The sequence below is a fragment of the Pan troglodytes genome, chromosome 19, assembly GCF_028858775.2.
Source record: "Pan troglodytes isolate AG18354 chromosome 19, NHGRI_mPanTro3-v2.0_pri, whole genome shotgun sequence".
NCBI classification, from domain to species: domain Eukaryota; kingdom Metazoa; phylum Chordata; class Mammalia; order Primates; family Hominidae; genus Pan; species Pan troglodytes.
The window spans coordinates 54,228,262-54,256,211 of NC_072417.2; the positions used below are offsets into that span (position 1 = coordinate 54,228,262).

Below are 27,950 nucleotides of genomic sequence, written 5' to 3' on the forward strand. Positions count from 1 at the left end.
ACCTGGGAGGCGGAGGTTCCAGTGAGCCGAGATAGTACCACTGTACTCCAGCCAGGGCAACAAGAGTGAAACTCTGCCTGGAAAAACAAAAACAAAAACAAAAACAAACAAACAACAAAAAAACGATCCTTTTGAATGTGTGGTGCAGGTGTAGGATTGAAGCCATGGGCTTTAGCGGTGCCGTGAGCCCAGGGCTTTGCTCACCGCTAGCACCACAGGGGGAGTAGCCCTCTGGCCCAAGCCATCCTTACTGCTTGTACAGAAGCTTCCTGAACCTAAGTGATCAGTTCCCAGCTCTCCTTGAATTCCCAGTCCCCACCCTGGGCCTCTCTCCCTAACAACCTCATTGCTTTGGGAGCCCCTGAAGTGAACCCTGAAATAGTCCCTCTGTCAACTCTGGGCTCAGACCTTTGCCCTTCTCTGTGTCACTAGGACATTTCAGTCAAGACGGTGGGAACGGGTGCTTTCAGACCCTGCCGCAAAGCCACTGCCAGGCAAGATTTTTTTTTTTTTTTTCCAGACAGAATCTCTCCCTGTCCCCAGGCTAGAGTGTAATGGCGCAATCTCGGCTCAGTGCTACCTCCGCCTCCTGGGTTCTAGCGATTCTCCTGCCTCAGCCTCCCTAGTAGCTGGGATTACAGGCACCCACCACCATGTCTGGCTCATTTTTGTATTTTTAGTAGAGACGGGGTTTCACCATGTTGGTCAGGCTGGTCTCGAACTCCTGACCTCAGGTGATCCACCCGGCCAGGCAAGTTTTAAGGCAAATTTTATCTCTTATTCGATCAGAGCCAGACCTAACCTTCTCACCACTGAGCAATCCTGCGTTTGCTGGAGATGCAACTTAGGCAACTCTGGATGAAGTTGGGATGAGGGAGCCCGGGGCAGACTCCAGGAGGTCTGGGACTGACTACAGGAATGGACTTGTGTGCTTATGAAGGCTACAATCACCAGGTGCCACTCCTGGCCCAGCTGCCCCTCAGTGGTAAACAGGAAGGGGGGCCCAAGAAAACTGAGATGGCAAAACAAATCTAGGCTCCAGAAGCAACATGAGGTTGCACAGATCCCACTAGGCAGCCTCATTATATGTAAGAGAAATGCCAGGAAAAGGGGTTACCGCAGGAGGCACCTCGGATCTGATGACAGGCAGGACCTTGCATCAAAATAATTTTTCTTTAGAACAAAAGAGAGGGGGAGAAAAGAAAAAAATCAAAGAAAGGGGTTCCACAAGCTTCATGAGATAAGACACAGCAGTGTTCTAAGGGAAGCAGGAAGGTGGGGGCTGTGGACACAGGGTGGCGGGCACTGCCTCTCATGGATTCTTTTCTCCCTGGTGGGCTGGTGGGTTGGTAGCTGAGGCCTGAGGGCCCCTTCCCCGGGGAGTAGACAGATGACTTTGGCAAGGGGCAGTGGGGAAGCTGGGGTTACTCCACCTGGGCATTGTAATTGATTCCCCCAGTCTTCTTCAGTTCGCTTTTCATTACATCTCCCTCCAGCTCCTTCTGATCACTGATCACAAACTCCTTAGTGAAATCCTGTATGACCTCCTTCACCAGGGTCTTGACATTCTCGCCGATCCACCTGATGAGGGTGGCATCCCTCGTGGTGACGCACACGAAGGCAAGCAACCAGATCTCATCTGTGCACTGTGGGATGAAGTGCTGGTATTCCACTCCTTGCCCGATACGGACGATGGTGGAGCCATCATATTTAAAAGTCACCCAGATGACGGCCAAGCCGTCGTCTCGCGCCAGGTTGTAGGCCTCCCAGCAAGCCTCTTTGTCAACTTTGGTGGCCATTGCCACAGGGCCACAGCGGGGACACTGCCCGGGGTGACTGAGCATGCCCCTGGCTGCAGCGGGGATGGGAGCAAGGTAGTGGTGACAGTGACGCAGCGTCTGCAAACTCCAAGCACGGCTGCAGGTCCGCTAAACTCTTTTTTTTTTTTTTTTGAGATGGAGTCTCGCTCTGTTGCCCAGGCTGGAGTGCAGTGGCATGATCTCGTCTCACTGCAAGCTCTGCCTCCCAGGTTCATGCCATTCTCTTGCCTCAGCCTCCCGAGTAGCTGAGATTACAGGTGCCTGCCACCACCCCCAGCTAATTTTTTTGTATTTTTAGTAGAGATGGGGTTTCATCGTGTTAGCCAGGATGGTCTCAATCGCTCCCATTCTCCTGCCTCAGCCTCCTGAGTTGCTAGGATTACAGGTGCCCGCCACCACGCCTGGCTAATTTTTTGTATTTTTAGTAGAGGCGGGGTTTCACCATGTTAGCCAGGATGGTCTTGATCTCCTGACCTCGTGATCCGCCCACCTCGGCCTCCCAAAGTGCTGGGATTACAGATGTGAGCCACCTTGCCCGGCCGCTAAACTCTTAATTTTCAATTACTCCAATTGCTTGAAACTCAAATAGCCGTATGGGGCTAGTGGCCACCATTTGGACAGAGTGACTCCAACATTCCATGTGGTGTAATTTTATTTGCTAGCCTTTAGCATCATGTAATGTGATCTTCTTCACTTGTTTTCTGTCTCTGTGACCAGAGCATCAGCTCCTTGAGGTGGGGATTGGTTTGTCTTGTCCACTGCTGTATGCTGGGGCTAGAAGTGGGCCTGGCATATAGTAGAGGCTCCATATGTAATTGCTGAATGAATGCATGAGTAAATGAATGACTCCTGGGGACCATGAACTCTGAATTTCTCCAAAAGGAATGCTAGTTCTGCCAGGGATTGCTGCTCTGTGACCTCAAGTCAGGATCTTGCCCTCTCTGGGCTCAGCATCCTGACCAAGGGGCACTGGGGCCCCTCTGGTCCTGAGGCTCTGAGACTTACTGCTGCTTCCTCTGTCCTGTTGGGAGAAAAGCTGAGTGTTGGGAGAGAAGCTGAGGCAGGGCTCGCATGTCTGCTAGACTTGCTGGCTCTTGCTTCTAGCACTCCCATTATCTCAAGTAGCCACATGTTTCAAAGAAAATGCTACACCATGACAGCTGTAGCTCACTCACTTGATACATTGCTTCCTTTAAACCCCCACATCCTCACCATGTGTTTCTTTGTTTGAGCACCAATAAATAGCCTGGGCTTCCAGAGCTCAGGGCCTTTGCAGCCTCCATACTAGTGTTGGCCCCCTGGTCCCACTTTATTTCCTGTCTTTTCTCATTCCTATGACTCTGCTGGACTTCGAAGCCCCCATGGCCTGATGTTGGGTCTGATCACCCCAACCTGCCCAAGCTGCCCTTATCTATCCTTCATACCCGAGGCCCACCTCCTGCCTCCCAGCCATGTCATAGGAAGGGGGCCAGATGGGCTTCCTGTCCCCAGAGCCTGTGTCTAGGAAGTCATCACAGCAGGCTGCCTGTGCCCATCTCCTAGCAATAAATGGCCTTAGGAAGTATTTGGGGGTGGGATAAAGTGGTGATCACTGTGGGGCTGTGTCCCAAATCAACACCTCTCCAGCTGGCCAAGGGCAAGTGTTTCCCAGGAGCCAGGCCAGGGCAGGCTGGCGGTTGTGGCATGTGCACCAGGAGTCAGCTCCAGGGTCCTCCAAGCCTGGGCCCTGCAGTCGGCCACCTTCACCCTCTCATGCCTGTGCTTGGGGTTAAGAGGTGGCAGGGAGTGCTTGGGCCCTACATGCTTCTTGTGGGGGCCTGTAGGAACCAGGCATGAGGAAGTGAAGAGCAGGTGCTGACTGTGAGTGACTCTAACCCTGACTGCCCCAGCATCCAACACTCACACACATGCACATGTGCCTACTCACCTGGACACAACACAGCTATGCATGCTGACACGAACTTGCTCGGAGGCATGGGCACAGACACACACTTACTTGTTTTTGTTTTTATTATTTTGAGATGGAGTCTTGCTCTGTCACCAGGCTGGAGTGCAGTGGCATGATCTCAGCTCACTGCAACCTCTGCCTCCTGGGTTCAAGCGATTCTCCTGCCTGAGTCTCCTGAGTAGCTGGGACTACACACAGGAACCACCACACCCAGCTAATTTTTGTATTTTTAGTAGAGACAGAGTTTCATCACATTGGCCAGGATGGTCTCCATCTCTTGACCTCGTGATCCACCCACCTCAGTCTCCCAAAGTGTTGGGATTACAGGAATGAGCCACCGTGCTGAGCCATTTTGTGTGTTATTTTTTTAATTTTTATGTTTAGAGAGGGATCTTGCTCTCTTCCCCATGTTGGATTGCAGTGGTGGTATCCTAGTGCACCGCAGCCTCAACCTCCTGAACCCAAGCGAGACTCCCTCCACAGCCGTGCCAGTAGCCAAGAATACAGGCCTACACCACCATGCCTGGCATTTAAACTATTTTTTTGTACAGATGAGGTCTTGCTATGTTGCCCAGGCTGATCTCAAAACTCCTGGGCTCAAGTGATCCTCCTACCTCAGCCTCCCAAAGTCCTGGCATTAAAGGGATAAGCCACTATGCTCGGCCCTGTCTATTCATTAGATTTGAATTGCAAATCTTCAAAGTTCATCCATATTTGCAGGAAGTATAAGTATTCCATTCATTTTAATAACTGAATAGTATCCCCCTGTGCACATATAATACATGTTGCTCATTTATTCTTCTGTTGATGAACAATTGGGCTGTTTCTACCTTTTGGCTATTGTGAATATGCTGCTCTGAATGTTGGGACACAAGTATCTGTTTTTTTAAAAATTGTGTTTTATTTTTTGATAAGTTATTGGGGTACAGGTGGTATTTGGTTACATGAGTAAGTTCTTTAGTGGTGATTTCTGAGATTTTGGTGCACTCATCACCAGAACAGTATACACTGCACCATATTTGTTGTCTTTTATCCCTCGCCCCCCCCTTCCAATCTTCCCCCCAAGTCCCCAATGTCCATTGTATCATTCTTATGCCTTTGCATCCTCATAGTTTAGCTCCCACATATCAGTGAGAACATATGATGTTTGGTTTTCCGTTCCTGAGTTCAAGTACCTGTTTGCAACCCTGCTGTCAGGGGTTTTGGACATCTACTTAGGAGTGGAATTGCTGGGTCATATGGTAGTTTTATGTTTGACTTTTTGAGGAACTGCTAAACTTTTCCACATTATACATTATACATTCCCATGAGCCACTGCATTATACATTCCCATGAGCAATGTGTGAGGGTTCCACTTCCTTCACATCTCCAACACTGGCTATTTTCCATTTGTTTGATAATAGCATCCTAATGAGTATAAAATGATGTCTCATTGTGGTTTTGATTTGCATTTCCCTAATGACTAATGACATTGAGCATCTTTTCATGTGTGGATGCTGGAAGTAGGGACACCGTGACAGGACAGTAGCCTTGGCATTGCCTTAGCAGCAGTGTAGGATGGGGACCAGGGAGCATGAACGAGGGTGAGGAGGGAGAGGAGTGGGGAGAGAGAAAGGGAGAAAAGAGATGGGGAGAGGGAAGAGAGAGGTAGAAAGCAAAAGATGAGTGGAAAGAGATGGGGGAGAGACAGAGGAGGCTGAGAGGGAGAGGAGGATGGAGAGAGCAAAGAGAGAGAAAGAGAGATGGGGAAAGGGGCAAGAGATGACAAGAGAGACAGAGAAGCCAGAGAGGCAGAGGGGGAGAAAGGGAGAAAGGGAGAGAGGGAGAGAGAGACAGAGCAGGAGGTCAGGGCACTCTGGGTCCCAGTTTCCAGTGCAGTTGTAGGTCACCATCACCTAACTGCATGTGCAATAAAGCCCTCGTGCCTGCTGCTCGCAGCCCCTAAGAGTCCTTCCTCCTGGAGAATAAAACCTTTGAGGGCTGCCCTTCCTCACTGGATTTTGATTGTTTCTAATGAACCGAGTCATCCTGTCTATCACCTTCCTGGGCTCACGGCTCCACTGAATGCTGCCCCCTCGGTTTGGGAGGACCAGTGGTGCCCCCATCTCACCAGGCTCCCAAGGAAGCTTGTGACCTTGGCTTGGGCCCAAAGTAGCCGGGTACCCACTGGGACTCTGCTTCTCCCTTCACTAAGAGAAGAAAGAGACCAAAGAATGGTCTGCACAGAGGGCACCTGTGCAAACACCCAGGGAACCAGGGAGTTGAGCCGTCTTCATTTCCTAACAGACACATTCCCTTCTGTGCCTCCTTAATGAGGGCATGAAGCACAGTATGCGTGTGTCCAGCTGTGTGCAAAGGCATGTGTGTGTGCATGTGTGTTGTGGGAGCATGCAGTATGCAGCAAGGAAAGGGCAGCTCCTGCTCAAAGCTGCAAGTCTCTCTGAAGGAAAGATCAAGATTCCCTGGACCACAGCAGGACAGTGTTTTCATTTGCATTGAGAGCATTTAAACCTGTATCTTGAGTAGCATATAAACTTTGTTGGTTAACTGTTCTTACAAGCATTTACACAGTAAGATAAACATATGATAACATACACTGAAATTATGCACCCTGCACCCCACCGTCCCAACCCCGGCCAAAATTATCTTGCAAACCTACACCCAGCAAAAGATCCCATAGTGCACTTTGGGAGGTATAGACAGGAAGCCTGAGTCTCCATCGCTCATTCCATCTTTTCACCAGCTGTGGGCTACCAGGCTGCATTGGTTTGCTAGGGCTTCCTTAAAGTACCACATACTGGGCAGCTTCAGCAACAGAATCTCACTGTCTCACAGTCCTGGAGGCTGTAGGTCCAAGATCAAGGTGTCGGCAGGGAAGGTCCCTTTCCAGGGCGGTACAGGAAGGCTCTGTTCCAGGTCTCTCTCCTGGCATGTAGGTGGCCTTCCCAGTGTCTCTTCACCTCGTCTTCCCTCTATGCATGTCTCTGTGTCCAAATTTGCCCTTTTATAAGGATATCAGTCATATTGAATTGGGCACCCCCTACTGATCTCATTTTTCATGTTAACTTATTTCTATAAGACGCTATCTCCAAATAAGATCACATTATCAGGCACTGGGGCTAAGGACATCAGCATAGGAATTTCAGGGGACAAATTCAACCCATCACATAGGCCATCCCCGAGGCCACCTCTGCGTCATCTTTGTCTACAGGCAAGTTGGCATCTAAAAAGTGTCTGCCCAAGACATGCATCTGGCCCATGGTACAGCCAGTCCACATGGCCAATGGTGAAATCCAGGTGGCATTGTTTCCTCACCGCCATGCCTCATGCAAGCAGCTGCCTTCTTATAACGGTGGACACAAATCCCGGCACTGGTGCAGACGCTTGCTGGCTGTGGGTGAAGTAGCCCCATGTCAGTGTGCTGCAAAGATGCAGCTTAGAATGTTATGGCTTGTGTGAAAGATACGCAGATTTCTATTCCTTCCGATCTGTGGTTTCAAGTTCTGCTCATCTGAACCCAAGGGGCTCTATAGGGTGCCTCTGGAACAGCCGGGGTGTTAGGGGTGCTGAAAAGGTGTTAGGGTGCCTAGGCTCAACCCCAGCTTCAATCACACAAATAATCTTGTTGACATGATTTTTGGTTAATTTTTTTTTTTTTTTTGAGACAGAGCCTTGCTCTGTCGCCCAGGCTGGAGTGCAGTGGCCTGATCTCTGCTCACTGCAAGCTCCACCTCCTGGGTTCATGCCATTCTTCTGCCTCAGCCTCCCAAGTAGCTGGGACTACAAGTGCCTGCCACCATGCACGGCTAATTTTTTTTTGTATCTTTAGTAGAGACGGGGTTTTGCCATGTTAGCCAGGATGGTCTCGATCTCCTGACCTCGTGATCTGCCCGCCTTGGCCTCCCAAAGTGCTGGGATTACAGGTGTGAGCCACCGCGCCTGGCCTGGTCAGTTTTTTAATTGATCTTTTGTATAATTTTTTTGTTTAAGAAAGGGATCCTTTGGCAGAAAGAAAATCTGAAACTCTAAATACTGTCCATTTTATCCATATATTGTTGGTCATACCCCCAAAATATATCCTGATTCCAGCCATTTGTCATGACTGCTTTAATCTGAGCTCCCTTCATTTTTCACCCGGATTATTGTACCAGCCTCCCCAATGGCCTCCCCACTGCCACCTGGCCCCTCCCCAGGGCTCAGAAAGATTTTTCTGCAAAGGACCTGGTAGTAAGCATCTTGGGCTTCATGGACCCTGTGGTCTTTGTTGCACCTACTCAACAGTTACTCAGCTTCGCCACTGCAGCCCCAAAGCAGCCCCAGACAAGAAGCGAACACAGGGGAGGAACTGTGGCTCCAATAAACCTTTATTCACAATAGGAGGGGGGCTTCATCTGGATTGTGGGCCATAGTTTGCCCACCCCTGCCTGACTTCATGGCAACACTAACCTTCGTATTTACGCCTCTTTTTTTTTTTTAATATTTATTTTTGTTGTATGTATTTATGATGTACAACATGATGTTTCTTTTTTTTCTTTCTTTCTTTCTTTTTTTTAGTATTTATTGGTCATTCTTGGGTGTTTCTCAGAGAGTGGGATTTGGCAGGGTCATAGGACAATAGTGGAGGGAAGGTCAGCAGATAAACACGTGAACAAGGGTCTCTGGTTTTCCTAGGCAGAGGACCCTGCAGCCTTCCGCAGTTTGTGTCCCTGGGTACTTGAGATTAGGGAATAGTGATGACTCTTAACGAGCATGCTGCTTTCAAGCATCTGTTTAACAAAGCACATCTTGCACCGCCCTTAATCCATTTAACCCTGAGTTGACACAGCACATGTTTCAGAGAGCAGGGGGTTGGGGGTAAGGTTATAGATTAACAGCATCCCAAGGCAGAAGAAATTTTCTTGGTACAGAACAAAATGGAGTTCCTATGCCTACTTCTTTCTACACAGACACAGTAACAATCTGATCTCTCTTTCTTTTCCCATTTCCCCCTTTTCTGTTCGACAAAACCGCCATCGTCATCATGGCCCGTTCTCAATGAGCTGTTGGGTACACCTCCCAGATGGGGTGGCGGCCGGGCAGAGGGGCTCCTCACTTCCCAGACTCCGTCTGCAATCCCAGCACCTCGGGAGGCCCAGGCGGACAGATCACTCGCGGTCAGGAGCTGGAGACCAGCCCGGCCAACACGGCGAAACCCCGTCTCCACCAAAAAATACAAAAACCAGTCAGGCGTGGCGGCGCGCGCCTGCAATCCCAGGCACTGGGCAGGCTGAGGCAGGAGAATCAGGCAGGGAGGTTGCAGTGAGCCGAGATGGCGGCAGTACAGTCCAGCCTCAGCTGGGCATCAGAGGGAGACCATGGAAAGTGGGAGACAGGAGACGGGAGACGGAGAGGGAGACGGGAGACGGGAGACGGGAGACGGGAGATGGGAGACGGGAGACGGAAGAGGGAGAGGGAGCATTTACGCGTCTTAAAAACATGTGTAAGCCGAGTGCACTGGCTCATGCCTGTAATCCCAACACTTTGAGAGGCCGAGGCTGGAGGATTGCTTGGGGGCAGGAGGTCCAGACCAACCTGGATAACACAGTGAGATAACTGTCTCTACAAGAAACCATTTCAAAAGCAGCCAGGCATGGGGGCCCACACATGTAGTCCCAGCTATTCAGGAGGCTGAGGTGGGAGGATTGCTTGAGCCTGGGAAGTCAAGGCTGTAGTGAGCTGTGTTTGGGCCAGTGCACTTCAGCCTGGGTGACAGAGCAAGACCCTGTCTCTGTCTCTCTCTCCATATATATATATATATAAAATTTATTTATAGTGTGTGTAATGGTTGTCTACAAGGCACACCTTTAATTAATCACAGCCAACCCTCAAATAATACGCATAGTGTAGGACCCTTACAACGTTACACTCCCAGCTCTTCCCCCCACCCACCTTTTGTTTTCTTTCTTTCCACAGATTCTGTGTCCGTCTTCCTCTCCTCATTGACTCTGCATGAAGGGGATTTCTGGTGGAGTAAGGGTAGCAGGCGAGAAATGAAGTACCAAGAAACTAGCAAAGGGTCTTCTGGTTGTCTGGGGACAGTCCTCCTGTCATCCCCAGCCTAGTCTCAAGGGTTCTGGGCCGGTCACCCTGCGGCCTCTGTGCTGTCTCTGGATCTGGCCTCCATGGGAAGGACACTGGGAGACCCAGCAGAGTGGGGTGCCTGGGTTGACAAACATCTTCCTGTTCCTCTGGCTACGTGGCCCAGGAATAGGCCCAGACAGTGCATCCAGATGTGCGAGGCCACATCACTGCCCCCTTTGAGATGGCCCAGAGGACCTTGTGGCACAAGCGTGAAGCTCAGCACCCGGAGCCTGGGACCAACTGCCCCTCCCTGTGTCCTGGAGTTGGGGTCCAGTCCCGAGAAGACTCTCAGTCACCTGTGGGTGCTGATGAGGGGAGGGAGAGGTCTGTGGACTGAGAAGGGCCATTGGTAGGGGACTCTGAGCACCACCGCTCAGCGGTCTGGTCAGTGGGGGTCTGGTCAGCAGAGATTGAACTCTGGGGCTCAGACACAGAAAACCTGCTCAGTGACCCTTTCTCCTTTTTCAGCTCTTGCCACACGTGCAGAGAGAGAGGAACTTCCAGTGCCCGCTATGGAGCCACAGCCCACAGCATGGGGAAGTCCCCATCCAGAGGCAGTGCTGCAGCTAGAGGTAGCTCCAGAGTCCTCCAGGCCCTGCACAGATACAGCCAAAGACCAGCAAAGCGACAAGCTGCCAGACCTCATGCCACCTGCTGTAGCCACTGGGCTCAGCCCTGGAGCTGAGAGCATCGCTGGAGATAGACGTGGCAGAGAAGAGGTTACGAGCATGGCCCCAGCCAGCAGCTCCCACGCTGCCCCTAGTCCTGGGCATGGAGCGAGCCTTGGTGTCAGAGACCAGGGTGTGCAGTCTGAGCTCCTCTACCTTACTAAAGAGAGGCCTCTTTTATTTACCAGAGCCACAGCCCTGCTGCCTCAGGACCTTTTCATTCTGCCGGTGCTGGGGCTGTCTATCTGCAAGCTGGAGGTGTTGAGAGCAGGAAAAGGAGGCTGTGAGGAAGGGTTCGGGCAGCTCCTCCTGCTCTCAGAGGTGGCCTCCTCCTCCAGGCATGGAGGTCTGTCCACTACTGGGCTTCTGGGCTATTTGCCCCTGATTTGCTCCCTGGTACGGGCTCTTCTTAACAGGCAGGCAAGGGGTGCGGGGACTAGGCGAGGGCTTCAAAGGGTACAGTACCAAATCTTCCAAACTCAGCACTTGTGCCCTGGGGTCTCCAAAGTGTCTTCTGCCCTAGGATTTATTCATACTGTTAAATTACCAGTTTATGCAAATGATATGTAAATAAAGCTCAATTTTTTGAAACTTCATGCCTTTTTGAACTCCCTAATGTTAGATGGTGTTTTTGAGGCTATCTGAAAATCTCTGATAGTTGTGTCTTTTGTTGTGGTTGTTTGTGTGATTGAGTTACCACCACCAAATCAACTGTTATTGGAAACATTTCAGGTATGGCTTTTAGAAGACCTGGACCTACTCTTGCCTGTTTTGACCCTCCAGTTTATTGTGGAAGGAAGGATCATGTGGTTTCACGTCTCCGGCAGATCAATCACTTTCCTCCATCCATAGCAGGGAGGAGTCATGGCACCCCAGAGGGATGAAATACTTCTCCCCAAGTATTTCTTATTCTGTCTCTTCCTCTCTCTCATTCCCTGCTCCACATCTCTCTTTCTGCCTCCTTTTCCAGTTCTCTCTCCCTCCTCATCTCGCTGCATGCCACTGTTCAGGCTCCTGGGGCTCCACGTGGATGGGCGGACACGGGACTCCTAGGCTAAGTTTCACGGCACAAGCACAGGGCTGCAGGACCTAGGTCCCCCACCTCCCAGCACCCTCAAAATGAGAGGTGTGGGGTGTGCCCGTGCTCTCCTGGGTGGGTGCCCCATGCTCCAGGAAGCAGAAACTGCAGGACAAAGCTGGCACAAGTGACATGCCCACGTGGCTGCCAGCTTCCCTCTTGGGATCTGCTGAGGCCAAAGTAGAAGACACCTGCCCACAACCGACCCCGCACCAGGGTGGGGGGAGGGGTGGGTTTGGGGGTGAGAATGGGGATGGGAACAGCCACTGCAAAGCAGTCCCTGGCTGGCTTCCTGCCCTGAACCCTGTCATGCAAGGCCTCTCCTCCCGCCCCACCCCTGCCCCTCACCACCTCCACCCCTAGGCTGTCCAAATCCAGGCTCCAGAAGTCTCCCAGGATCCAAGAACTAAGGGCAACCACTGGGCTCCGCAGCCCCTAGTCCATGAGTCAGCCACCCCTCTGCATGCTGACAAACCTTGGCTGTCACTTATCCTCCACCCCAAACCAGCCCCAGCCCCATCCTACTGCAGGCCTGTGTGGCTGCTGGAGAAGCCGGGCTCCTTTCCTCACCCCAAGGCTGCCTGATATACTTTCTGGATCCTGGAGAAAACTGACCCACTATTCTCATACTGGTGCAGCTTCTTCCAAGACCTCAAAATTGGACAACATGAACTTGTCTTGTTTCTTGTCTCTTCTTGCTAGGACTGTCATGGGGACAGTCCGAGATGGGGGGTGGGGGGAGAAAATGGATGAATGGATGGATGAATGGACATCCCCCCACCAGCATTACCACCTCCTCCCAAACATAGTCCTGAGAGCTCTATCTGGTAAACTACCCCCTTCCCACCCTAGTCCAGGGAAGCCCAAAGGCCAGCGCCCTCCACCCACCCTTCCTGGGGTCCACTCTACTGTCTGCTTGCCCAGATGTCTTAACCCGGCTTTACCAAGCTAGAACAGATAGCAGGGATGAGCCCCCAGCCTGTGCCAGGAAGATTTGCCAAAATGTTCTCAGTTTAGAAGCAGGGGCAGTGACGGGGCCTAGGGATGACCCCAGGGTTGTCACTCAAGTAGCAAGAAGGGCAAGGAGCCCTGTTTCCTGCCCTTACCCTGGGAGAACTTGGCCGGGGCTCCACAAGGCCCTGCAGGGGCAGCGGGCAGCAGGAGAGCAAATCCACGCTCCTTTTGAGGAAGTCACCACCATCCCTAGGAAGCAGCAGATGGGGGCGCACTGGCAGAGCCCTCGCATGCTATAGGGCGAGGCCAGTAGATCTGTACTCAGCCTCAGCCCCAGGGGAGCTGCAACATAGACTGAGACCCTCACAGGTTTGGCTCTGTGTCCCCACCCAAATCTCATCTGGAATTGTAATTCTCCTGTGTCAAGTGAGGAATCTGGTAGGAGGGGATTGGATTTGGGGACAGGTTCCCCTGTGCTGCTCCCTGGATAGTGAGGTAGTTCTCAGGAGAGCTGATGGTTTCAAAATGTGGCACTTACTGGTTCTCCACTCACTCCCTCCTGCTATCTTGTGAAGAAGGTGCCTGCTTCCCTTTCACCTTCTGCCGTGATTGCAAGTTTCCTGAACTGCAAGTCAATTAAACCTGTTTCCTTTATAAATTACCCAATCTCAGGTATTTCTTTATAGCAGTGTGAAAACAAATGAATACAGTCCCCTTCCCTGAGGTGCCTTCTCCTTAGGCAACCAGCTGCCCCCATGCTCCTCCTCTGCCCCCTGGTATTTCCTTTCCCCTCATGAGGCCCAAGTGATCCACATGGCCAGACCCAACCCCATCCTACTGCAGGCCTGTGTGGCTGCTGGAGAGGCCGGGCTCCTTTCCTCACCCCAAGGCTGCCTGATATGCTTTCTGGATCCTAGAGAAAACTGATCCACTATTCTCATACTGGTGCAACTTCTTTCAAGACCTCAAAACTGGACAACATGAACTTGTCTTGTTTCTTATCTCTTCTTGCTATGGCTGTCATTGGGACAGTCCGAGATGCGGCAAGAGCTGAAAAAGGAGAGCTGCTCAGAGCTGAAAAAATCTGCTCAGTGACCCTTCTCTTTCGTCCTCATGGTGGCTTCGTAGAGTGGGTGCTGTTCCCGAATGTACCCATTCGACAGGTGAGACATCTGGGGTCAGAGAGGCGGTAACCGGCCTGGGAATCAGACATGACCCTGGATTCTGCTCTCAGCCCTGCTGTGTGCCATGCTAGACTTCAGGCCTCAACCCTGAGACCTCCCTGCTCTAGATCCCAAATCTGCCCAGATTTCCGATCCCGATGGGGCAGAGCCTGGCCCTGGCAGAGACACTGGAATGGATCCACTGTGGGTGGGGAGGAGGGAACGGTCCTCAGAACACAGCTGGGGCCTAAGCTGGGTCCTGATGGTCACTGTGGGACCCACTGGACACACATAGTCCCTTGTCTGGGAGTGGCATGGGGAGGCTTCTGCCCTTGGGCAGTTGTGGAAAGTGAAGGAGCCCTGGAGGGCTGGCTGAGGGGAGACTATCTTCCCTTGTGTTCAAAGGGGTCCGGGCACTGGGGTTCTCCCCAAGTATTTCTTATTCTGTCTGGCCTCGCTTTCCTTTTGCCCTGAGTATTCTCAGGAGGGACAGTCCATCTAGATGTTCTCCAGGAGCAAGGACCCACTCTTCTACATCAGTGACACAGGAACATGAAGCCCTCTCCTGTAGGGACAGCTCAGAATGGTGGAGTCCATAGTCCGTCCCTGAGAGACATGGTTTCCATGAGCACAGTGGCTGCTTTGGAGACAGTAGATCATTTTCATCCCCAAAACCAAACACACTCCTGCTCAAATGGCGTTATTCTTAAAGCAGCTTCACTGGTTAGACTGAAGGGCCATGGTAGCCCAAGTGATGAGCGGGGTAGAACGGAGCAATCAGGAGAGATCTTGTTCCTCATAGGAAACTGGGCATCTCTGTGGCCCTGAGCATCCCAGGAGGCTGATCGTACAGAGACCTCTGGTGCCTGACCGCAGTTCACATCCACATCCCCGGAATAGCCCATCACAGGCTCTTCACCCTTGGCAGGTGGACACCATTCAACCTGCCAGGGCAGGTGTGTGCCCGTTTCATGGCATATGGGGACAACGGGATTCTCTGTCCAGGTCCCACTCTTCTCCAGTCCTTGGGAAGATGCCCACCCCTGCTTAGGGCTTCAGACTGCAGAGACCCATGGATGTGTGGGCCACGGGGTTTGGACCCTTTTTACCAGAGTGCAGTGGTGGAATGAAGGTTATACAACCAGCCAGCATCTGGGAGCCCGGCGGGAGCAGTTCAGGGGTTCTCCGAAGCTGTTGGGTACAGTGTAACCTTTAGACAATTTTGTCTCACAGGATGGACATGGTAGAGGGCGCGGATAGTGTGCAGGCATAGAAGCGGGAGGACATAATTATGAAGTATCAGAAGGTACAGTTCGGTCTGCTCCTTGGAGGGAGGCCTCTTCCAGTGCGCCCTGGTCAAAGGGTCCTGGGTTCCCTCGGAGCACAGGGCAGGGACAGGTGGCCAATATCCCCAGGCCCTTGCACCCTTTACCTTGGACCCCTCACCAAGGCTCCCTCTGGGTTACAGGGACACCGAGCTGAGCTGCCAGAGGACAAGGGGCCTGAACCTGTTGGAATCTACAGCAACATTGATCACTTTGGGATTCTGCAGTGAGTCCTCTGTGCTCCCCTCACCCCTAAAGCAGCTGTCTCAGCTCAGGGATGGGTTTGCTTTTAGAAAGGCCTTTCTGACGCAGGACATGTCTCGCCAGGTGGGGCCAACCTCTTTTCCAGGGTCAGAACTGCTCCCTGGCTCCCCTGCAGGTCCAGCCCAAGATTGTTGTTAGGCCAGAGGTGCAAGGCCCATCTAGGGAGCCGGTGGGAATGGAGAGGGGGCTAGGCCAGGCCCCTGGGCTCTCAGAGGTTCTGTCGGCAAGTTAGCACAAGAGGAGTGGGGCAGCCTGAGGTTCTGGCCCTGTCTACCAGGAGACAACCCCAGTGAGATCCACGGGTTGTGGCCACAGGGTGAGGAGACACCTGGCCCAGCCTCAGGGCTGCTGTCCAGCAGGTCTCTCAGAGCCCACCTGCCCCTGTCCTCCTCCATTTCCCTAGAACTACAGCCCTCACTGTCGCCATGGGGAAGGGGGAAAGGTGTGGGGACAGTGGGGGCTTTGGCCCAAAGAGAATGGGGGAGAAGACGGGCAGGGCCCCGCTCTGGGCATCTCATGATGAGACCAGAGAGGCAGCAGGGCTTGTGGCTAAAGACCCTGGGTCTGGTGCTGGGAAGGGATCTGGGGCCAGGTAAGAGGAGCCCAGCCAGGAGCCCATCCCTCGGGGATCGTAGGATGGAGAGACAGAGGATCCCGGGGGAGGTAGGGTGGGAGGGAGCTGATGAGCCGTGCCACTTCTGAAATGCAGGGTGTGTGGCTCAGATGCAGGGAGAGGCAGGTGGATACTGGGAGGTCAGAACAGCCTTGGGGCTGTCAAGTGGGATGGGCCCCTGGTGCACCCAGAGTACACCGGGCAGGTCTCAGGGCAGGCTCCCTTGACCCTGGTGGGGTGATGTGGTCACTCCCTGAGGGACTCCTGTCAGGGCCCGGTCGCCCACCCTGGGTGGCCCCCATCCCATCTCAGGGCTAACCTTTCTCAGCTCCAGCAGAAAGCACCACCTTGAGTCCAGGACGCGCAGCCCCATTGTGCAGCCTGACCACCCCCCATGCCAGGGCCCCAGTAACCCCAGCCAGGCTGTCCCTGCACTTCTTCTTCTTCCAGGTCCTGCCCCTCCTGGGAGTCAGCCCCACAGGAAGGTCCTTGTCCTCCCTTCCCTGTGACTTCTCCTGGGCTGAGCCCTGAGCTGAATAGGGACAGTGCCAGTCCTTTCTGGGGGTCGGCTCCCAGGCTTGGGCGGCTCCAGGCCCTGTGCAGGTCCTCAGCTCTGCCTGGGTTGCCCTGAGACGGAGCTGCCTCCTGTGACTGCACGGGAGGCGAAGGTAAGAGCCTGATGCATGGAGGGGCTGGTCCAGGGACGTAGGGACTGGGCGGGTGGTCAGTGAGGCAGAGGAAGCAGCTGGCCTGGGCGGTGGCGGGTGAGGGCAACACGCTGTCACTGGGAGGGGCAGCAGAGACCTGACCCCAGTTGCTGTAACTTTGGCAGTTTGATAAAATTCCAAAGTGAGAACCACAGTCCTGGCTTGGGGGTGGCTGCCTGCTTGTGTCAGGAACCCACCTACAGGCTGGGACCTAAGACTGGTGTGTCTGTGGCCTGAGGATGGCACATCCTGGGGTCCCAAAGCCAGACCACTGGCGCTCATTTGCTCAAAGGCTCTCAGCCCTTAGGGTCTGCCCTTCCCTGGCTCCTTCCAGCTGGGTCCCACCAGGGCTCCAGAGCCCAAGACCCAGCATCCACGGGCGGCTCTGGGAAGCCGGGCGGCTCTGGGAAGCCTGGCAGCTCCGCTAACTCCAACATTCCTCATTTGGCAGCAAATTCGGCAGGAGAAAAAAAGAAAGAGCAAGTGGCTGGAAATGCTGGGCAAATGGGAGACATATAAAAACAGCAAAAAGGTAATGTGTGGAGGGAGAGGCCCCCGGAAGTATTCTCTGCAGAGACAGGAGAGAGGCACCCATGGCTGTGGCCTGGCACCGTCAGCCTCTCAGAGGGCGGGTGGCACACTGTCCTTGCACAGAAGACTGCAGGCCTGGTCGTCAGATTGCCTGCCTACTCGTGCAAGCGTCACCTTGCTGGGAGGGAATGTGAATCTAGGGCTGGGACCACCTGGAGCTCAAGGCTAGGGATGCCCTGGTGACCTGAAGGAAGAAAAAGGTTCAGATCACAGTTTTGACTCTGAGTGTCCATCCACTCTTTCAGTCCTGGGAAGGGAGACCCTGTCCCAGCTTGATCTCACCTCTACTGAGGAATCATGAGGCCAAAACCGAAAATTTCCAGAATCCCTGGGCTCTGATCCTCACTGGGGTCACCCCATGGCCTGTGACACCAGATTGTTTTCTGCCCACAGCTCATAGATCGCATCTATAAGGGCATTCCCATGAACATCCGGGGCCTGGTGTGGTCAGTCCTCCTGAACATTCAGGAAATCAAGTCAAAATACCCAAAAAAATACGAGGTACGCTCAGCCAGAGCACAACAAACAGGACAGGCCGTCAGGGGCCCAGGTCTCCAGCTGGAGGGAACGTCAAGCCCAGCCTGGGGGGGTGGGGAGGATGGTCAGATGCACTTCCTGGGCACAGATGGTGACATAGTCACCACAGATGAACTCGGCTCTGGTGACCCTCCCTGGCTTCAGTAACAAGCCAAAAAGCAGCTTTCGGCACAAGGAAACCTTCCTTCTTTCCTTCCTTCCCAAAGCGCTGACTGTGGGCTGACTGCCATTTGGGGCAGGGAGTCTTCCATCTGTTCTGAGGCTGCTTCCTCCTCTTGGCCCTGCCCTACAGATCATGAAGGAGAAGGGCAAGAGGTCATCTGAACACATCCACCAGATCAACCTGGACGTGAACAGGACTCTCCAGAACCATGTCTTCTTCAGGGATCGATATGGAGTGAAGTAAGCCTACGGGAGCCACAGGGTCCCAGAGGAGATGGGGTGAATGAGAGGGATGGGGACTTTCCCAGAGCAGAAGCCAGGGTCACCCAGGAGGGATGACAGAGCTGCCAAGAGCTCTCCTGGCCCAGGGAGCAGCCGTTACCATGAACCGAGCACCTCCCTGGTTCCAAGCCCTGGGCCAGGCTGGAACATGTGGGGCCAGAACCCAGGAGGATCCTGAGGAGACAGAAGACAGCAAACAAAATCATGCATAATGGTGAAAGGTGCTCTCCCTGACCCACGGGGACCCATGGTAGGACCCACGGGAGGGTGGCAGGATGGAGGGCCCATGAGCCTCCCCAGGCAACACTGACAGCACCAAATGCTGGGAGAATTAGGGGTCCTGGAAACTCTCATCCAGGTCTGCTGGGAATATGACATGGCACAGCCACGTTGGCAGCCAGTTGGGCAGTGGCTCACAAAGCTCAATGGACTTGAACCACGCGTCCCCAAGGTGTCACAGATATTGAACCCACTGATTTGAAAACTGACATCCACATGAAACCTGCATGCCACGTTCACTGCTTGATTCCTCATCAGTCACACACGGAGCCTTCGGGGATGGCCTTCAACACGGGAATGGGGAGAGACAGTCTGGTCCTCCCTTCAAACGGAAGACCCAGTAAGAAAAGGGAATGAGCCAGTGATGCCCGCAGGAATGTGGGTGGATCCTAGATGCATTTTGCTAAGGGAAAGAAGCCAGACCCAATAAGCTACCGCAGTAGGATTCCCATTCCGGAAAAGACCAAACCATAGGGACTGAGAAGCAGTCTGGGTGGCCAGGGGCTGACGGATCGGGGAGAGGCTGGGTGCATAGGGGAAACCCTGGAGATTTGGAAGATCAGGAGTCACTCCAGGAGGGGCTGGAGCGGTGGCCGGGAGACTCTGCACACTGGTTTGGAACCGTGGAGGAACTGTACACCCAAAGACTGAAATGGCATGTGTGCAAACTGAAAAAAAAAAAAAAAAATCATTCAGAGTGAAAAGGATCGGTCAACTCCCTGTACAACTGGGCTATTTGCATGTCACAGATGTGGATTTTACTGAAACATTTCTTCAACAATCTGAGGCCCTGAAAGTTCACTGCTTATCTGGAGAATCATCTGAACCTGAAATGGGATTTGTTGTTAGGATTTGTAGACAAAGTGAAACTAACAGCATCTGCATAAACCAAACCCTAGCCCCCTTTCTCTGTTTCCTAGGCAGCGGGAACTATTCTACATCCTCCTCGCATATTCGGAGTATAACCCAGTGAGTATTCCCGGCAGTGAGGTTCCTGGGCCGTATTTCCATATTCACAGGAGTGGGTGTCTGATGGGGGTGTCGTTGCTTCTTTTAAAGTTAGTATTTGTGACCCACCAGGATATAGGAGGTAGGATTCCAGGTCACCGCTGGCATAAACCTCCAAGCAAGGGGGTGGTCTCAAGGGGTCAAGCTGAGACACAAAGGACTTGGGGCCTGGATTCCTGGTGTCACCTGGGCCTGTCACCTGGGCACTTCTCAGAACAAGAAATGACGCCCTCCTCCTGGGGCTGCCCCAAAGCCCGGGAGCTTGGCAGTGTCACATGCAGGATGGTGCTCTCAGGAGACAATTTGGACAAGGTGCTGAAGTGCCTGATGGACTTGGCTCTTGTCATGAAATGAATTTGCATCCTGAGGAAGCCTCTTCAGAGGAAGCCTCCCCAGTCACCTCTGCCCTCTCCAATGACATGAGTCCTCCCAGGTGACCTCGGCCCTCCCAGGTGATGTCCTTCCATGGCGACTCTGGCTCTTGCAGGAGGCGGGCTACTGCAGGGACCTGAGCCACATTGCCACCTTGTTCCTCCTTTATCTGCCTGAGGAGGATGCATTCTGGGCACTGGTGCAGCTGCTGGCCAGTGAGAGGCACTCCCTGCCAGGTAGGTGAACAGCTGCCCGTGGGGCCTCATGCAGCCAGACCTGGGGACAGCCACCGTGGCGAGGTGATCTCGGCTTTCAGCCAAGGCACCATCCTTGTGTCGCCAGCTTGTTGGGAGCCTTTAGGACGTCTCTGCTGAGGGTCCCACAGGAGTCCGCGGCTGACCCCCACAGCCCAAGTCAGATGCCTTTCATCCCCATCAGCAGAGGGCATCACAGCCTCCCCGTGGCCCCCCTCTGTGTCCTGGAGCCACGCCCTCTGGCTCTGACTCTGTGCAGCTGACTCTCCCCTCCCTGAGAGTCCTCCTGCCCTCCAGCTGCCCAGGCTCCTGCTGCCCTTGGTGCCCACGAATGGGCTAACCAAGCCCAGGTAGCAACATCTCCCCATCCCGTGTCCCCTGGCCCAACCCCACTTCCACGAGATGACCAGGAAGCCCAGCAGCCACCGTGTTCTGGCCGCTCTGTTGTGACCTCAAAGTCAGTCTTGCCCTTTTTGCACCCTAGCCCAGGAGGCCTCCAGGGGAACCTCCAGCCAGGCTCCAGGGGATGTTCTTGTCCCACCTCCCCAGGGCAAAGCCCGCATGGTGGGGTCACCAGATGGGAGGGTGGGAGGCCTTCGGGTTTGGGGGCCTCTGCAGCTGCCCAGCTCTTGCAGCTGATGGCTCCACATCTTGGGGGAAGGCTCTGATTTCATGATGGGCTGGGGGCTTCTCAGAATTCCAGAGCCCAAATGGCGGGACAGTCCAGGGGCTCCAAGACCAACAGGAGCATGTGGTGCCCAAGTCACAACCCAAGACCATGTGGCATCAGGTGAGTTTATTGTCCCCTCGGCTCTTCTCAGAGGCCTTGCCTCCCGTGGGGCTGTAGGAGCAGGGGGACTGGAGACCCTCGTGGGACTGGTGACTGGCGGAGTCCCAGCCAGGGCCTGACCTGGGACGTCGGGTTCTCCATGGGCTGGGAGTTTGTTTCCTTTCCTGCCCTGGAGGAGACAGAGGCACAGGGATGGGGGCCCAGCTCCCGCAGAGCAAGTCAAAGGTCAGTGTGTCCACCGAGAGTGTGGGAAGGGGACAGTGTTGTGGGGAGCTCTGGACACCGCCCAGTGTTCTGCACTAGGGGAAGGGTCTTCAGAGGCCCTGGAAGATGGAGGTTTTTAGGGCAGCCCAGGGGGCCCTGAGCACCTCTGTTCCTCCCATCAGGACAAGGAAGGTCTATGCGGACAGTGTTCCTCATTAGGCTGCCTTCTCCGGATGTTGATTCAAGGGGTAAGGAGGCATAGGGAGACCCTGGCTCAGGGACCCTCGTTGCCCTGCAGTGCCCTGCTTCCCCAGTCCGGAGGTCTGGCTCACTCCCAGCCCACAGGAGGCTCAGGCGGGTCCCCGAAGGACACAAAAGCAAAACCCTCTGCCCAAGAGGGGTCATCCCAGGGCAATGGCTGGGGCTCAGGCCCAGCCTCATGGGCAGACTGGGCCAGGACCCAACTTGAGAGGGCTCAGGGAAGCCTCAAGCCCTGGGCAAGCCCCTCTGTCCAGGAGCCACATCCCCACTCAAATGAGTGCCCCCTATGAGGAGCTGCAAGACCTTGTCTGACCCAGCATTCTGGATGGCTCAGGCGACCCTCATGGGGAAGGTCACTGACTCTGGAGACTGAAGCCCCAATGTGTGCAGCTTGAGTCACCAGCCCCAGCCTGGAAGGGCCAGGTTGTCTCACACCTGCTGTCCCCACAGATCTCTCTCGGGCTCACCCTGTGCTTGTGGGACGTGTATTTGCTGGAAGGACAGGTGTTGATGCCGATCAGAAGCATTGCTTTTAAGGTTCAGAAGAGTAAGTCTATGTGTACCCAGTGGGGCCTGGGGAGCCCTGTGGTCAGACCAAACTGGCCTGAGGGCAGCTTCCTCACACTGTCCTCATGATCCTCTGTTCTGGCCCAGAGGGAGGTCTGGCCAGGTGGGCTGGGAAGGGCACTGTGACACCGAGCCCATCCCTCACATGACCCAGATGAAGGTCAGGAGTGTGGTGAGCACTTCCCTGTCCAGATCACCCCCCAGCCACAGTCTCCTGTGTACATCTGGACGCCTGGGGTGGCCACAAAAGGATCCGGCACCGCCCAGTGGGAGACTGAAGTGGCCACGGGGTATGAGCTGTGACCATTCCCAGGTAACTGTCCTGGCCTGATATCCACCCTGTCCCTAGAGCGCCTCATGAAGACATCCAGGTCTGGCCTTTTGGCATGTTTTCGGAACCAGTTCTTCCATACCTGGGCCACGGACGATGACACTGTGCTCAAGCATCTTAGGGCCTCTACGAAGAAACTAACAAGGAAGCAAGGGGACCTGCCACCCCCAAGTGGGCTCCAGTGCCATGTCCCCTCCCATGTCACCCTCTGGGGCAGTCAGTAGTGAGGGAGTGCCCCGGACCCTCAGCCCTACTACCTGGGCCTTCCCCTTCACCTTTTCTTCCTTCTCTTCCTCCTGGACTCTAAGAAAGTACAGGAGGCCCACCAGTCCTCAGGGCAGGCGCTCAGTGTGTGTATACTGGACATGTTGTGCACGCAGGAGGGGGATGTGGGCAAGACCCTCCAACAAGCCCCCTCCCACTTTCCACGGTGTCTCGCTCTGCCCCTCACAGGGCCCTCAAAGTTACTAGAGGAGCCAGACCCATTTGTGGGAGACCCCGCCCCTCCCTACCAGAACCCACAGCCTCAGAGAGCAGCAGAGGCCCCTCACTCCTGCACCTCCTCCGAGGTTGCCAGGACAACAAGCCTTGAGCAAGGGAGACAAGGGAATTGGGTGTCCCTGACCCACAGGGCATTCAGGGAGAGGGCACAGGCGGGACCATTTTCTTGTCTACTTGATTTTAGAGTCAGTTCTTACTATTAGGCAGCTACTAATTAGTTGATATTAAAACCAGCCCTCGTTTAGGCATTATACTTTGATAATATAGTTTTTATTGTTTAGGCATTTTATAAACTTAACCTTTCTCTTGCTATCTCTCCAGAAAGATGATAAACCTGCATTTATAGTTTTGCAGCTACAGATAATTGTACAAGTAACTAAATATGTGGAATTGTTAATTTGTGTCAAGCACTGTACTAGGCATATTATATACATAATTTATTTACTCTATATAGCCCAGTATAAAGTAGTTACCATTATAATCCACATTTTTCAGATAAGGAAAATGAGGCACAGAGAATTTAAGAAATATATGTAAGTTACACTAGTAGGATGTAGCAAAACCCACATTTAAACCCACATTTCTCCCCAAAGAGCTTAAACTCCTAACTTTTATGTTATACTGATTTGGTACTTATCACTTTTGAGTCTCAGTTTTCTCATCTAGGAAGTATACTACTTCATTTGTTCATTAATTCATTCAGTCGTTTCATTGTCTACCACGTGCTAGGCTATACGGAGGTGCAGGCACAAGGATTAACCAGGAACAAAACAGACTGTGTGTGCTGTCAAGGGCATAACTTTCCAATGAGAGGAGTCAGAGAGTCAGGAAATAAATGACTGTAACGTCATGTGGTGACAAGAACTTTTATGAAAAATGAAGTAGGCTAAAGTAGAGAGAAAGTGTTGTATTAGAAGCACATTTTACATCATATGTGGAAAATTCTGGTAATGAGACATTTGAATAGCAAGAAGAAGATTCTAGGCAAAAAGTAAGACAAAGTTAAGTAGGAGGATGTTCTGGGAAGAACGTGCCCATCAGTGAGGCCAGAGCAAAGTGCACAACGGGAGGATGGTAGACGACAGTTTCAGAGCAATGCCAGGAGCTAAATAATGCCAGGCCTTGGGAGACATTGTGGTCAGTTACTGTCCAACCAGGAGGCTGAAACTGCACAGTAATTTGAATAAGGAAAATTGAAAGTAAATAACTGTTAACTATTTCAGGGAATTCTCTCTTAAAGCAGGGGTGTCCAATCTTTTGGCTTCCCTGGGCCACATTGGAAGAATTGTCTCGGGCCACACATAAAATACATGAACACTAATGATGGCCAATAAGCTAAAAAAAAAAAAAAATCACAAAAAAACCTCATAGTGTTTTTCTATTTGTTTTGGGTTTTTGTTGTTGTTGTTTGGTTTGGTTTTTGTTTTTTGGGGTTTTTTTTGATACGGAGTCTCGCCCTGTTGCCAGACTGGAGTGCAGTGGCACCATCTCGACTCATGGCAACCTCTACTTCCTGGGTTTAAGCGATTCTCCTGCTTCAGCCTCCCGAGTAGCTGGAACTACAGGCACACACCCAGCTAATTTTTGTATTTTTAGTAGAGATGAGGTTTCACCATGTTGGCCAGCATGGTCTCGATCTCTTGATCTGCTTGGCTCGGCCTCCCAAAGTTCTGGGATTACAGGTGTGAGCCACTGCACCCAGCCTGTTGTTTTGTTTTTTTTTGGACAGAGTCTTACTCTGTCACCCAGGCTGGAGTGTAGTGGCATGATCTCAGCTCACTGCAACCTCTGCCTCCAGACTCAATCAATTCTTGTGCCTCAGCCTCCTGAGTAGGTGGGGTTACAGGCATGTGCCACCACACCTGGCTAATTTTTGTACTTTTAGTAGAGAGACGGGTTTTCACCATGTTGGCCAGGCTGGTCTTGAACTCCTGAACTCAAGTGCTCTGCCTGCCTCGGCCTCCCAAAGTGCTGGGATTATAGGCATGAACCACTGGCACCCAGCCAAAAATCTCATAGTGTTTTAAGGAAGTTTACAAATTTGTGTTGGGCCTCATTCAAAGCAGCCCTAGGCTGTGGGTTGGACAAGCTTAGGAAAGGCAAAGCAAACACACACACAAAATAGGGACAGCAAATTCACGGAGCTGCCAATGTGCTCTCCAGAGCTTCAGGCAAGCACTGCAGGAAGAAACAAATCTGGAAGAATCTCCCACACACACCAGAAGTGAGTGCTAGACCTCCTTGGAAAGGGTGAGGATGTGGCCTGCTTGACAGCAGAGAATTTTGCTGAGTTTCTACACTGACAAAACACTGGAAAGCTGCTCCCCTAGGTGCTGCTTGTGACCTGCTCTGTCCCCAGAGAGGTGATGGCCAGGGTTGGCTGCTGTCCCCCACAAGAGCAAGGTAAGAGGAGCACTCAGAACTAGAAAGAGCCCCAACCTTCTCCAGCGTCCCTTTAGCAGATGCTGCAGATGAAGTTTCACACCGTGCCACAGAAAAGGCAAAGCCGGCAAGCAGGGTAAAGGGGGGAGGTTTGGAACTGATGGTAATCAGCTCAACAGTGCAAGAAAAATGACTTTTCTTTTGAAAAGACGTTCAACATCACTGATCATTAGAGAAATGCAAATCAAAACCACAATGAGCTACCACCTCACACTAGTCAGAATGGCTATTACTAAAAAGTCAAAAAATACCAGATGCTGGCAAGGTTGTGGAGAAAAAGGGAACACTTAGGCACTGTTGGTGGGAGTGTAAATTAATTCAGCCATTGTGGAAGACAGTGGCAATTCCTCAAAGACCCAAGACTGAAATACCATTCAATGAAGCAATCCCATTACTGGGTGTATACCCAAAGGAATATAAATCATTTTATTATAAAGACATATGCATGTGTATGTTCATTCCAGCACTAGTCACAATAGCAAAGACATGGAATCAACCCAAATACCCATCAACGATAGGCTGGATAAAGAAAATGTGGTATATATACACCATGGGGTACTATGCAGCCATAAAAAAGAATGAGATCGTGTCCTCTGCAGGGACATGGATGGAGCTGGAGGCCATTATCCTTAGCAAGCTTATAAGTGGGAGCTAAATGATGAGAACACATGGACACATAGAGGGGAACAACAAACACTGGGGCCTTTCGAAGGGTGGAGGGTGGGAGGAGGGAGAAGAGCAGAAAAAAAAATAGTGGGTACTAGGCTTAATACCTGGATGATGAAAGAATCTATACAACAAACCCCCATGACACAAGTGTACCTATGGAACAAGCCTGCATATGTACCCTGACCTTAAAAGTTAAATTTTTTTAAAAAAAGAAAAGATGAGTTTTGCCCTCATTCAAAGAATTTGAGCCAAAGGGTGACATTTTAAATGATATTTTTGAAAAATCAGCTAGATGGCTTCATGGAAAGACAAAAGGAACAATAGAAGGAGTAAAAAGCATCTAGAAAGACAGGCTACTAATCGAGACCTGAGATGACAGATGGGAAGGGGTGGAAGCAGTAGACCTGTAAGAGATGCTTGGATTCACAAAAGGTTTGTTTTTTTTTTTTTTTTAGTGCAGTGGTGAGATCTCGGCTCACTGCAAGCTCCACCTCCCAGGTTCACGACATTCTCCTGCCTCATCCTCCCGAGTAGCTGGGACTAAAGTTGTCCACCACCATGCCTGTCTAATCTTTTGTATTTTTCGTAGAGACAGGGTTTCACTGTGTAGCCAGGATGGTCTCGATCTCCTGACCTTGTGATCCACCCTCCTCGGCCTCCCAAAGTGCTGGGATTACAGGCATGAGCCACGGCACCCAGCCTCATTTGCTGTTAAACTCATTTATTGAGTCACCTTTTTCTTCCTCACACTTTTTAGTCTTAGAATTTTTGTGTGTTTTTATTTACCCTAATCTGTCAATTTCATAGTTTCCACTTTCTTGTTGAAGTTTCCAAGCTTGACCTCATGCCTTTGAATATACTAATTCTAGTTGCTTTGACACATTTTTTTTCTTTTTCCTTGGCATCTGTTTATTCCTTCTCACAGTGTCTTTTTTCTTCATTGACCCTCATATCTTTGAGCAAATGTACAAAATATAGTGGGTGAACAACTGGTTTTGTCTGTCTTTAGAGGCCCAACTAATGTTTTCTTTCTCAAATGATTGCTATTTGCTCGTGCCAGAAGTATAAGGACAGTCAAATTCTGAATTACTTTCATAAAAATTTGGAGTTGGAACCTTTTTGGGCACTCAGTTGGAGAGCAGCCAGCCTGCTGTGGTGACTGGGTGAATTCTGGTTCCTTCTCACTGCTTTAATATACCAGCAGCTTTTGATATCCATGACAAAACTGGGGGCCTCTGCAAGACTAGCAGAGGTTTAACACAACCTGGTAGATATCCCATCTGAAGTAATAAATGGCTCCAGGGCAAAGCAGCTCTTATTTCTCTAAATGCTGTTTCTCTCCAAATCTTAGCCTGACAATTCTTAGCTGTGCATTAACTCAGTTAGTGTTAAAAAAAATAATAAATTATTACCTATTTATTTTATTCATTTATTTATTTTATTTTTATTTTTTTGTGATGGAGTCTTGCTCTGTCACCCAGGCTGGAGTGCAGTGGCACAATCTCGGCTGACTGCAACGTCCGCCTCTGAGAATCAAGGGATTCTCCTGCCTCAGCTTCCCGAGTAGCCGTGACTACAGGCGCACACCACTACTAATTTTTGTATTTTTAGTAGACACGGGGTTTCGCCACGTTAGCCAGGCTGGTCTCAACCTCCTGACCTCAGGTGATCCACCCGCCTCGGCCTCCCAAAGTGCTGGGATTATAGGCGTGAGCCACTGTGCCAGGACCTGATTTGTTTTAAAATGTTATTTTACATACAAAACCTAATTTAAATTATTCTAGGATACCTAATCTGTCTTTATCAGAAGCATAAGTCTGACATTTATTCATCATAAAAAATGGTATTTGAAATTTTCTCTCACTTGTGTTGTTTTGTTGTTGACCTCACAAAATTATCTTATAAAAATGTTCTTGATTATGTCTGATAATATTGTTTTATTTGACAAATAATTTTTTCTTTGTGCCATTCTTGAAACTTTTATATTGTAACGTTAGATGAAAAGAATTAAGAACTATTTTAAACTGGTGTTAGAAAGCA

The 27,950-nt window shown here is 51.7% G+C and overlaps 1 protein-coding gene and 1 pseudogene across 1 annotated transcript; one reads left to right on the top strand and one right to left on the bottom strand.

Annotated features, from left to right (window-relative positions):
* LOC129137613 (coactosin-like protein) lies at nt 1-24,241 on the bottom strand. The gene has a single exon (XM_054670442.2). The coding sequence runs from the start codon at nt 1,842-1,844 to the stop codon at nt 1,425-1,427; it is 420 nt and encodes a 139-aa protein (XP_054526417.1). The 5' UTR covers nt 1,845-24,241; the 3' UTR covers nt 1-1,424.
* LOC107968994 (BCL-6 corepressor-like protein 1) overlaps nt 24,241-27,950 on the top strand; it is an 11,544-nt pseudogene continuing 7,834 nt past the window's right edge.

Bases quoted from the DNA above. Each gene is read 5' to 3' on its own strand.
- LOC129137613 (XM_054670442.2), bottom strand. From the start codon at position 1,844: ATGCTCAGTCACCCCGGGCAGTGTCCCCGCTGTGGCCCTGTGGCAATG.